The 13,628-nt window shown below is 37.3% G+C and overlaps 1 protein-coding gene across 2 annotated transcripts in view; it reads right to left on the bottom strand.

The window, feature by feature from the left end:
• The window catches only part of LOC146001488 (solute carrier family 66 member 2), a 45,973-nt gene that overhangs the window by 25,879 nt on the left and 6,466 nt on the right, over positions 1 to 13,628 (bottom strand). Inside the window, exons 3-4 of one of the 2 annotated variants that reach the window (XM_083138859.1) lie at positions 9,456 to 9,592; positions 2,084 to 2,164 (exon numbers count right to left, since the gene is read on the bottom strand). In XM_083138859.1, the coding sequence (XP_082994985.1) occupies positions 2,084 to 2,164; positions 9,456 to 9,592 (218 nt within the window). The remainder of the gene's footprint in view (positions 1 to 2,083; positions 2,165 to 9,455; positions 9,593 to 13,628) is intronic. The other variant, XM_083138860.1, reaches the window with a different exon arrangement.

Below are 13,628 nucleotides of genomic sequence, written 5' to 3'. Positions count from 1 at the left end.
TTGCATATGCTCGTTGACCGATCTGATGGATCTGCCAATGTAGTGTGAGTGCAACTCACACTGGGCATCATTAACAGAATTAATAGAACATTTACAAGTACGTTTCGTGGATATATCATTAGTAACTCACTTATGTCTTATATGAAGGATTATGTTACATGCTCTGCATGTGTTGTCATGCTACAGTTATGAAACTTTTTTTTCCCACAAGTCTTAGTCAACATTGAACGACCCTAGTATATATACATCGACAAATTCATGGCATAAATTGTTCTTAGACACAAGAACAATACACTTTCATAAATTTAAGCTTATGACTGAACTGGAAGTCGAAAACACTGTTGTGGCATGCTGTGCAGAGAAACACAGTGGTTGGAACAATATTTATAGAACAATTTTAACAGGCACTTTGAAGTTATTCAGTCTATATACACGTACAGTCTATTCAGAAATATACATCCTAAACTCAGAGGCACAACAGCCCTTTAAGGTGCAAGGCCAGCCAAAGGGTGGGTGTTACATGATATTGCATAACATCCTATTTCTGCTTTCACGATCACAATCTACCACTATTTCTTACAAATAGCTCTCCAAATATCCTCAAGATGCTGAACCAGCAAAATTTTGAGCTTCCACCAGGGATAATGCTCATACCAAAGATGAGAACACTATGCAGGAGCTCGGAAATGTACGTCTATAGGACTGTGAGAGATAACATGAACAGATTAAAAATCTTGTGTCTTATGTAAAAAGCTATATACATGGACTACTTTTCAGTAGAATAAACTTTTGAGTCTAGACTAGGGAAGTACGATATTGGAAATTTGATATTGTGATATATCGTCAAGAAAATATCATCACAGACGATATGATATTTTTTCGCGTACCGTGATATCCGTGAAATATCATCCCCATGATATCACCAAAATATCATGATGATGTCACCAACACAATATATATTGCCAAATATTGTGATAATATATTGCCGACACGATATATGTCACCAAAATATGACAATATCTTGCCAAAATATCGTGACGATATATCGTCTAGTTCATATTGCCTGGACGATATTTTTTCAATATTGCAATATATCGCCCAACACTACGCTAGACATTTGGCTCGTTGTGGGACCAGTTTCTGTCCTCTTTTAACAAAGGAAATAGCTGCCTGGGAGCAGAAACAGCCTCATTTGCATTTGACTACTGCCAAGATGTACTGCTGGTCAATTTCATGAAACAAGCAACCATGATGAGAGCAAAAATGTACACTGAAATATGGAAAAACTATGAAAAGCAATTCTGTCCACAATGCACATCCCCACTCACCTGCAAGTACAAATGCTCTGCAACGGTAGTTTCATTAGGAGGTGTGTGATCACCCACCCTACTGCATGGACCTTGTCATCTTTTCTCCCATCTGAAACCCTGTCTGGAAAATCAACATTAACACACACGAAGAGCAAATAGTGTCCAGAGTGACTCTTGTTTGTTTCTTTGATAAAGGAATATGGAAACTCATCCCAGAAATTGACAAATGTCACATGGACAAGTAGCCCAGGCATGCAGATAACTCTTGCACAGCACACAAGACTTTTAATTTCTTTTCTCTTCTTTGCAACCATCAGATGTTCATTTCTGAATAGCCCTCACATATTTACATGACTGTAAACATCACTATGCATATCTACAACTCATACATCACATGCTAACTTTAAATAATTTATTTAGAACTCCACACATTCAATATAAAGCTAAAACTTTTGTTACGGGACTGAAAACACTTCCAATCGATTAAAAAGTTCAGGGGAAAAGACTGCTAAATTGTTTCGTTCTACTGGGACATGGGTCTAAAAACTATGATAGTCACAAAGAGTAATTCATCACATATAGACACTGAAAATGATACTAGTCTCCCACTACATATGTGTTAGGTGCACCAAGGAAGGATCCAAGCAAGGAAATGCTATAGAAAAAGGAATCTCAAAATAATGCCCAAGCCACAAGCCAGAAAATAGAGAAGGAAGGAAACTAGCTTGAACTATACACAATATAGATAATGCAAGAAGAATGTGAACACATACCGCTCAACTTGTGGGCGGCAGAAAATTTCTTTGGAGCACTTTGAGAATAAAGCGGTGCTTGATCCTGTTTCATGTCGTCAGCTGCCATAACAGACACAAGTGCATTAGTATGAAGGCGAAAGAAATATTTCTTTATTTAACCTTCAATAATGAAAACTAAATAGTCTTACACAACTATACAAAATAGTATATGTGTGGAAAGCAATTTTCGGCTTATTTTATTTGAATTCACAGAAGCAATAAGTAGAGATAAAGTAGAGCTTAACACTTTTTTAATTATATCTTCCATGAACTAATATTCCTTAATCATCTACAGAGACTTATGGTATGATACAAAACCATAAATGTGTTACTTGGTTTGTGTGCAAATTATTTATATTGCTCTCATGTATTTGTATTTACAAAATTTGGTGGTAACAAGTTTACTGTTCTAGGATTTTCTCAGTTCTTTAGTTTTAACATTTAAAGAAACTAGTTTTTGGAATGCAAAACTTATATCTTGTGTCTATAATAGGGCTGAGCCGATACAGATTCCTAATGATACCGATACGATTGTTCAACATGTTGATCAATATTAATGTGTAAATATTCTTTTCCAATTACATGTATCAATTTACAACAAAATTTGCTTTACAATATTCAAGAATTATATCAGACTACTAAAATAGATGTCATGTAATAACAAAATCCAGTTTTTTGTGCAAAATAAAAATAAAGTTTGAATTTTGCACGATTTCCAGGATAATTTGACTGCGAAAGTGACGTGCAGCAATTTTTGCGGACCCTGTGGAAGACCAAAATGTCGGAAAATATCAGCTGGTATCAGTAAATGAATTCCAACCGATACTTTTCTGATACTGATACCACTGGTATTGGCTGATACCGATATATCGGCATTGGTATCGGATCAGCCCTAGTCTATAAAGTTCAATTTCATACAAAATATGCGTACACTTATAATGTCTTGCTTACAAATGATATACTTCTTTGTTTCATTCTCGACATTTGAACAGTTCATGTCAAATGTTTAGCTATGGATGAACTAAATTCAGTAGCAGGTATGTTTCAATTTTACTTTCCTTCTTCTATAACATTTAAATTACAAAACAACTATTTGACACAGTAGAAAAAAATGCAAATAAAACAATAGAAAGTTGCAACGACCCAAGTTTTGTCGTAGCAAAAGACTTATTAGTTCTGTTTATGTTCATTTCACCAAATGTTATTCGTTCATTGTATAACACGGCATGTATGGTTAAAGTAGATTTCTAGTGTTATCATTCGTATAGGAGGGCCTGTATGGTCATATGATAATTTTCTGTGCGAGGTTGGCAACTCCGCAAAATTAAGCGAGTTGGTAACGATGGGAAAAGTTAGAGATTTTTTTCCTTGGGGTGAAGTTATCAAACAAAGGAAAGATGACATGAATGTAAGTTTAAGTTAGTGTTATTGCAAGTCCTTTTGTGATAATATTGTGACTATTTTATGGCTTATAATCTGTTGGAAATAGTAGAGCTGGAATATAATTAAAAGATTGGGGTTTGTGTAAACTAAGTATCTTTGTGGAAGTGTCTTTTAAACGTGTGGAGTCACGTGTGTTGTTCACTAGTTACTAGTACAGCTATTGCTGTTAATAAATTGTTAATTATGCGATATTAAGACTATTACTTAAACCCAGCATACCCTGGGTGTAGAAGAGTGCTCATACTCCTAGCCGGGCAAGTAGCAAAGTGCAAGAACCATATACAAGCAGCTAACGAAATCTGTTTTGTTAAAAATCTAAAATGCAACCATGGTTTCAATAATGTGCCCAACACATTCTTTGCTCGCTAAAAAAATTCATATTAATGTTAAGCATCGATTGCTGTTGTTATTTGATTCTGCTCAGCAGTAGCTTGAAATACATTGTTGTATGTAAAATATATTGTAGGGATGGGAAAAATTAATCGGTACTCTATCGGTATCGGCCGATATAGGCATATCGGTTTATCGGTAAAATTACCGATTATTTTACAGATCCCATATATCAATAAATATCTGATAATTAGTGCAAAATTCTGCCATTTTGTTGTAATTTTTATGGATAATTTCCATGCCCTACTTTCTAGAAAAGTAAATGTCTAAATATGCAATTTCTTTTGCTCTGCAGTCACCTTGAAACACATTTATTAAGGAGGTCAATGACACATTCAGGTTCTTGAGGACCATTTCTAATTTTATATCGGATTGGTAGAATATCGGTTATCGGTATCGGTAAATTTTATATCGGTACTTTATCGGTATCGGCCAAAATTTCATATCGGCCCATCCCTAATATATTGTAAACAATTTTCATGTAAATCTTACATAACCTGCATCTGCAACTAGTGATTTTTTTTTCGGTTATCCTGTATCATATGTTGGACAAATATGTGATTTTGTTATTTGAGACAGATTCTCTTTTATTGTTCACAAAGTTGATGTTTGACAGAATTTTTTCTTTTCTATCTTTCTCTTGGGCTGTTTGTTCTAAAGCTATCCGTACAAGATCAAATGTACCATGAACAACACGTTCCATTCCATGCTTAAAGGTACTGTGTCTGAGTACAGGTTGCGTTTGTTCTCGAATTTGTGGTTAGCGTACGATTTGTAAATTGATTTCATGGAATAGCAGATGTTGTGGGGGATATTAGTGGTCGCACTGGTGACACCATTCCTATGAAACCTGGAGAGACTTTTGAGAAATTTGTGGTGTGGCATTACCATGCTGAAATTGGTGACTCTAATGAATTTATTTTCTCTTCCAATTCCAGCCGAAAAGAGAAGCAATGCTGCTTTGAACCTCCACGGATTTCTATTTAGGAACAGCTCTGCCTTTTAAGACAGACTGCTGACCAATCAGATCACTGTTATTGAAGAAGACTATTGAAAAAAAATTACAGAGTTGCTATTTATTCCTATTCTGTAGTGAAGAGAAAGTAACATGAAAACTAAAAATGTTGCGACTTGGGACATTTTTGTCTATTTCTTTAATCAGAATTATAAAACAAAGCATAATCTATATTTCTACAGCAGTGAGTGATGTGATAATAAATTAGGTTCGACAACCAACCATAAAATATACTATTTTGTGTTGTTCATCTTAAATTGTATTTTAGAAATGAAAAACAACTACCAATATACGTACATGTGGACATAGTTTTAGTGAAATTATTCTGACGTTAAAATCATACAGTTTCTCTAGTGTCTCCAGATTGCACTTATAATACCAAGAAAAAAACTGAAACTGAATTAAACAGCGTACAATTACAAAACATATATTTATAAGAAAGCAATGCTATAACCTTAAATGTATTTTCTGTTCGTCAATCTATTGAGACAAATGCACAGAAATAAGTAACTGCTTTATACAACCCCTTCTGCAATGTACCATGAAGGAGTGGAGTGACTGTTATGCAATTTGAGTTGCTGGAGAAGCATCAAGAGGAGGTAAAACTGTACGATGAATTGTGAATCACGTGCTATAACAGAAATAACACACATGTGGGTCACTGGCAATTAACATGTTATTAGAGATGAAGTAGATTAATCAAAACTTTATTGGTATCAGTCTATAAAGGCATAATGATATGCCAACTGAAGTTTCACAGTTCAATGCCATAATAGGCATGGGTGTTCATTTGTGAGAATCTCTACATCAATTTCACCTAATTATTATTCATCCTAAAAACATAACGAGGCCTCACTCCCACCTGATCCTAATCACTCTCTCTTATCTGAGGTGGGAGATAATCCAACCAGTTACGGGATATGTGGTCAGCACGACGAACCCCAAGTCGTCGATGTAGATTTCATGACCAGATTACCCAATTTCCACATGATGGTGGGTGGCCACAGGACGAAATCTCAAGAGAAAAGATTTATGCTTTCCCAGGAGACTCAAACCTGCACACATCCCGTACTCGGGGCCCAATGCATGAAACCTTAGACTTAGACGAAGTGGCAGGAAAGTAAAGCTAAATAAGAAATACAAAACAGTATACTGGTAAAATTCTTGACATTTTTTTCCGATTCAATATTTCTATTCAGTGCAATTTTCTGTCCCACTATTGTTATGTGTATATAACATTTAATTAGTAAAAAACTGGATCAGTGCACTATTGATCATGGATTCATTAATAAAATTTTTAAAGTATTTCTTTCAGAATCACTAAAAGTTTCATATTGACCCTCCTTCAGGATTCAGTTCAAAATGGTCCAATTGAATCAAAGATTCTTGAGAGAAAACACATTGCCAAAAACCTATGTAGGGTTCTCACAAGAAAAACATTGTTGACTGATTGATTGATGTTGTTTATTTTACTTTGCTTTTCTGCAAAGATGAGTACAAGATGATGTGAAATTGATGAAGGGACATTCACAAAGAACACGCTGGCTGGGATTCAAACTTGGGAACCTTGTCATCATAGCATGCATGCTGTGCTAACCACTCTGCCATGGAGGTCAACTAAGAAACATTGTGTAACATGGACCATTATCTGAAAATTATTTGATCAAAACCCATTCAAACACAACTGCATTCGATTGTAGTAGTATGCAAAAAAAAAGCAACAATGGTCCAGTCAATATGACATCTAACTCCCATGTGGAATACCTAGTTTCAATTCCAAGGGTGGGTGATCTACGAGGGCAAATTGAAAAGTCTTCGAACCTAATTTTTTTCTAGCTTGTTATAAGTGTTATTACAAAAGCGAGATATAAGAGTGATGCAGTAGGATTTCTTGGAACGGCCCTATTGTAATTTCAGATTTCTTCTACGACATGGCGCTGTTATCAGTTAGTAAAGATGGCTGGAGTGCTCAGGAAGTGCACGCCATATGAGCAGTGAAGTGTTATTCGTTTCTTAAACAACGTTCATCATCAAGAAGCTTAGGAACCCACCGACACGACACCTTGCGGTATCCCAACGAATCGTGAACAATGTTGTAAACACTACCATAGGAAATGCCAAGTTCAGTGTCATGTCCTTCATTGACACCTCGAACAGCTTTCACCATTTCATCAACACGGGTAATGTTGACCGAGGAACGAGGTCGACCCTATCGCTCATTGTCCTCCACATTTTCCAGTCCATTTTCAAACTTCTTGCACCACCACTGCACCCTTAGCACTGATAAACACTTGTCCCCATACACTGGCTCCATTTCCCTGTGGATATCTGTGGCTGTTTGTCCTTTGCACCATAAAAAACGAATAACACTTCGCTGCTCATATGGCGTGGACTTCCTGAGCAATCCGGCCATCTTCGCCAACTGATAACAGCGCCGTGCCATGGGAAAAATCATAAGTTACAATAGGGCCGTTCAAAGAAAAGCCTACTGCATCGCTCGTATATCTCGCTTTTGTAATAACACTTATAACAAGTTAGAAAAAAAATAGGTGCAAAGACTTTTCAATTTGCCCTCATAAGTTCAGAACTGTTATTTCCTTGTCCTGTATAAAACAGCTCTAGGGTCACCTAGCCCCTAATAAATGGGACCCTGGAGACAGTGAGAAGGGTTAAAAGCAACCTGATTATCACATTACCTCCAGAATATGTCCCACATCGTGAATGTGTGGGCCTCTAGTTCCACATCCCTCTATGTGCTTAAATGACACAATGCTATGAACACAGGAAACTTTCATCTTTTTACCTATGCAAAAAAAAAATTGCTAAGCAAAGCAATGTTTGCGATACTGAAAAGAGCAAACTACATATGTAAAGTATATGTAGATGCACTTTTGGGGGGTTTTAAAAATTCATCCAGTGTTTTGAGAACAGTACTGTTCATTTGCTTTACCACCACCGAGTGTTTTCAAAATATTTTCAACTTTCACATTGATAATGAAAAATTAGCATCTTTGTGAATCATATTGATGTACTACTAAGAACCGTATCCTGAATTTTTAATTATTTACTTGTTCCCATTTCACCATGCATGCTGCAAACTGTGCAACAATACAGGGAGATCTGAAAGTTGTGCAACTCTGAACATGAAGAAAAAAAAGTGTAGGAATTATTCATGCTCGAGAGAAAGCAAGATTTCAAAAGCATATACTTTCAAATGTAGTTTTGACAATATACATATATTATGTCAGCAGGGCTATATTAATGTCAGCAATGGTTTAATAACTAACAATCTTGCATTAAAACACACATTTTAAAAGTTCTTACTTTTAGTATTTTGATTAATCTAATATTTTAGAGCAAAGTTGTAGTAGAATGTAACAGCATATTTTTTCTTCGAACAATTTAGAACAATTTAAAATTACTAAAATGTTCAAATGTAAGTTCTGGTATTGGCAGGAAACAGTATGAGTTTTGAAATTGGTGTATATTCAGTGTCATTACTTCAGCTCTACACATTTATAATTATTACTTATCTTCTTATCAAGACATGGTTCATTTCTAGAATATTTATTCATATTTAGACACACATATTTTTGGTAAATAAAAACACAAAATTTTGGTACAAAAACAGTCAATTTCGGGTTCGAAAGCAGTAAATAAAATAAAATTTTGGTGTAATAGCAGTGAAAAATCAGAACAAAAATGGTATATAAAATTACATTTTGGTTTTAAAATTGTAAATATAATCCTAAATAATTTGATTCAAAAACTGCACTTACTACACAAAACAAACATATCCCTTCTAATATAATTAAGCCTTGTTTCCATATTAAGCAGTTGCTAATCTTGACCTGCCAATCACCTGTCAGTGTAGTAGACCCATTAGTCAACAACTGTCAGGAGGTGATATGTTTAATTCCTTTGGACAAATCTACCTAGATAAGGACTGTCAACTTGATTTGTTGTTGTGTGGCTTGTGACCCTGCTATGTGTATGTAATCTTTCTGTGTGTAGTATATTTCATCATTTTAGTTTAGTTCTTCGTCTGAGGAAGACCCTGATACAGGGTCGAAACGTTACGTGTTAAGTGTTTTTATCTTAATAAACTGCCTTGGTCAGCAACTTATTGGTTTTAATATCCCTTCTATAGCACATTTATGTCGTTACCAGAATATTAAGTTTATTCCTGTATAAAGGGGTCAATTTTTGCTTCTAAATATTTAAAGCAGAATTAATAAATTCTCCGTGATGCACCTCGAACCTTTCAGGAACATGAAAAATTAACATTACATGAGTTATTTCACATTTCGTCAAAAATGAAACGTGCATTTCTCCAGACACTAGACCTTGCATTTCACTGTACGGTGACGTGGAGGAAAGTTCTTGACTCTTACGTTTGAATTTAACAAATTCTTCTTGTGTTTCATTCGTTATTCTTTCCTTAAATATGACAATAATTACAGACAATGGCACTAGAAAACAATGCAATTAAACTAATATTACCTGTAAAATATCTTTCTTTTGGTCTTACAATCACTGTCCTATTCTGAATAGCAATACACAGATGTATCATCACTAACATTGCTGCGTTCATTATAATACTCTGTATAAGGAGTGGTAATTCATAGTTTTTTCCAAACCTGAAAAAAATAAAATAAACACATTTAATGTCACTATTATGAAGCACTACATATCACCGAAACTACTCTAACATATTTCACTTTAGGTGGTTGATCATGTTATTTAATCAACTTTCGATGGTGCCACTGATGTTCCCCAGTTTGAGTCCAGACCTGGGCAGAGTTGTTCCTTCTGAGTGTGTTTTTATCAACTTCATCTATCTCATCCTTATGCATTGTCCCAATTAACATTGCATGCTAATATAGAACTACTGCCATTAACACATTGGAGAATTAGTAACTAAACTTGCCTAAACAACTCACAACTGAGACAAAAAAAAATAATTCTGCAAGAAACACAGCATTTATTTAACGTCTTTGGTGTGTGCATTTACACATGAAGTAAATTCATATACTGCAGAACAGGTGCTTGTATAACGAAGAGATTGCCATCTAGTGATTGGGAGTACAGTTTATAATGAGGGGTGTTCAGTGGCATGGCGTGACTTTTTAAAAAGTGTTACCGGCTATCAGCACAACAATTATGCCTGCTAGACATTATTACCCCCCCTACTTCGGTAAAGAAAACATGTCTCCGAGCTAGATATTTGTTCATTTCGTTCTTGTTTTGCAATGAGCACAGTGATTTAGCCACAAACACTCCTAGAAAGAACTACAACTCATGAGACAGTTACCACGAAAATCCAATGAATAGTGGTAGACCCTTGTCAATTCTTCATCTGTCTCCGTTTCTTTGCAATGAGCTGCGAAGGGGAAGAAGAAGAACCACACTTTTTTCGGGTCAGTTGACGTTTGTGTGGTGAGCACTGAGGAGACGACAGAACTCTGCTCCTTTGTGGAAGGGAAGCCCAGCTGTACGCACTACTGTTGCCAACTTACTATTTTGCAGCAAGGTTTGTCCAAATCACGAATCACACCAAGGAACTATATTTTCGTCTATTACCTAACTGGTCTCAGTTGTAGTTCAATCCAGCCTTGGCTCTGCAGTCTACCTCCAGTCGCTTCACAGAAATTGTATTCCTATTTTAGGTGGGATTTAGCTCTTTTCTGCCAATCCGATGTGACAACACTGGCTGCACCGGTAGGTCTGACGGCAACAGGGCCACTTAACAGGCATATGAATAACCCCATAAAGTCCTTCCCCACTCTTTCCTTGCATTGGCGCCGTCTTCTCCCTTGTTGCCTCTTCAGGGTAGCGGAACGGCCTCCCTCTTCGCTTCTGTCGGCTGCAGAAAAAATGTCCTAGGCAATATCTACTTGACGGAACGGTGTTCATTAACGTATTTAACAATGTTGTCATTTTATTGAAACAACTTTTTAATTCTTTACACTTTGCTGTTACCTGCGGTAACACCGACTGCATACATGCCATGCCTCTGGGGGAGTTCCATATTGATTTACATTTTCATTTTTTGCACAGAATAGTTACACCTCAGTAGATATGTCCACCATCTCAATGTAGCCTCTCTCCATACACTTGCTCCAGCGGTGTGGCAACTTCTCCAGGCCCTCCTGGATCCATTGTGTACAAGTGTGTCGCACCCACGTCCGGACAGCTGTTTGCAGGTCCTTGACGTCTGTGAAATGATGTCCATGCAGAGGTTTCTCGGTAATGAAGCCAAGTCTCGTCGCTGGTCACAAGTTTGGATATGAAGCCTTCTACCTGGTTGTGGCATTGCAGGAGATTGTGACTCATGCTGTTTTCTCTGTGCTGCATTCAGAGCTTTGGGAATCCAGCTGGCAGACACTTTCCTGTTTAAGGTGTTAGTGCAAGACACAATGCAGTGTGACTCTTGTGAGTCCCGTGGCTGCCTCCATTTCCGAGAATGTTATACACCTCTTATCCTGAACAACAAGCCCCTTCACTCACAAGATGGTGACTGCCGTCGTCACTGTCACTCTCCTTCCGGAACTGGTTCCTTTCTCCATTGTTGTGCGGTCCTGTTTCCAGCCATCCACCCAGTTGTACACGGTTTTTCATGACAGTGGATGCTCTCCACACACTGCTATCCATCGGCTGTTAATCTCTGCTGTGGTTACATCCTTCTTCCACAGAAACCACGTCGTCCAGCGTTGTCCCTGCTGATCGCTCCCCATCCATGCTGTCTACACATGTACCGACAGCTGTTGGCAAAATGCACTGTGGGTAACAGGTATTGCATCCGTCTGTTTTGTGCTGACATCTGGTGCCAGACATATGCACTACCTATCAGTGACCGTTATGACAAGCCAAATGGCAGACCATGGATAGTGCGAATTTTATTAAATTTGAATTTAAAATTTTGGGTGCATCAGCACAGACTATTTTGTACCCATCACATTATACGGGTCCAGCCAGCCCCTTACCATAACTAAAATAGGATAATTGCAGTGTCGTGTTACTAAAATATTCTGACTTTCGTTAAAAGTAGAGACTGTAAAGGGGCACTTAACACACACAAGGACAGAAAACAGGACAACACACCTATAGACTGGCCATAGTGCCAGTCCCTTATTCGTTTGCAAAATGCAGTCCAGGGTGTACTATGTGGAAGTGAGGTTGATAATTGGGTGTACTACGTAGAAGGTCACCCCAATAGTGCGAATTTCAAAAGTGTAAATCAAGATGGAACTCCCCTCATATATACAGGCTAGTAATGGCATTGTGTTTGTATTAATTAATCATATAAATATGAGTATCATACTAAGTTCAAAAAAATTACTGACAAGTATGAACAAGTGTTCTCGGGCTATCAGCCAGGTTAATTCAGCATTAGCATCCAACGTTTTGAGTGCAAACATTGCTCTCATCTTTAGGAAATGTTGGAGAAGAAGAAGTATGAGGTTAAATATGTGTATTAAGTGGCAGAGCTTTGACTCTGTCCTTCCATTAGTTTCTTTTTGAATCCCGGTGTTTATTGGCAAATGACGTACATTTACAGAGAAGTGGATTTCAGGCATGACTGAGTTGGAGTCTCACATTCCTGTTAACATTTGCGCTTTCTCGGGCTTGTCTTTCTTTACTCTTCTGTCCCAGTAACTGGCACATTAGGCTATGATTTTCATATCTGCAAATAAAACTCTGTGACCCTCGGTGATATAAAACTCTGTGACCCTTGGTGATATAAAACTCTGTGATCTTCTGTGATGCTATGTTCTGCTAGTCCTCACTTTTCTGGATGGAACATTATGATGTACGAGGTGCATTTCAAAAGAACGGCCCATATTTTATAGGAAACAAGAAAGTACCTTTAGCAACATTGTATTATTGGTTACAAACATGTACATATCCACTTCAATTTTCAACATAGTCACCATTATTTTCCAAGCACTTTCTGTACCATGCCACAAGCTTTTTTTATACCCTCTGCATAAAAGTTCACCGCATGGGAGTTCAGCCAATTCAACACCTCAGTTTCTTCAAATCGTTGAGACGAAAGCCACCTTTTTAGGTGCAGAGGTGAAAGTCACTTGGCGCAAGAAGGAATATACAGGGGGTTATCAAAAAGTTCCCATCCGAACTTCTGAATTGTCTGAACATGAGGGCAGCTGTGTGTGGTCTGGCGTTGTCATGGAGAAGCACAATTCCTGAATGCAACATTCCACGTCGTCGGTTTTGTATGGCATGTCTGAGTTTGGAAAGTGTTTCACAGTATGCTTGTTATGTAATTGTTTTCCCTGGTTTCAGGAAACCCACCAAAAGCATGCCCTGTTGGTCCCAGAACACAGTTGCCATCATTTTTCGTGCAGATGGAGCTTGCTTGAACTTTTTCACCTTTGGTGAATCTGAATGATGCCACTGCATGAATTATTGTTTGGACTCAACATTGACGTAAGAAATCCACGTTTTTGTCACCTGTAACAATGTGGGTAAAAAAATCATCACACACTCGGTCGTAGTGATCCAAACAGGCACGTGCCGATGTCTCTCGTTTCATTTTGTGAAGGTCTGTCAACATTTTGAGGACCCATCTGGCACACAATTCCCAATATCCTAATGTGTGTGTTACAATGCAGAACAATATGGATGGCGAAACTTCTGGAAATTCGATGGCTA

This window comes from Lepisma saccharinum, chromosome 17 (assembly GCF_977018435.1).
Source record: "Lepisma saccharinum chromosome 17, izLepSacc3.1, whole genome shotgun sequence".
Classification (NCBI taxonomy): domain Eukaryota; kingdom Metazoa; phylum Arthropoda; class Insecta; order Zygentoma; family Lepismatidae; genus Lepisma; species Lepisma saccharinum.
Note: the sequence above shows the minus strand (reverse complement) of the source record. Positions and strands in the feature narration are given on the sequence as shown.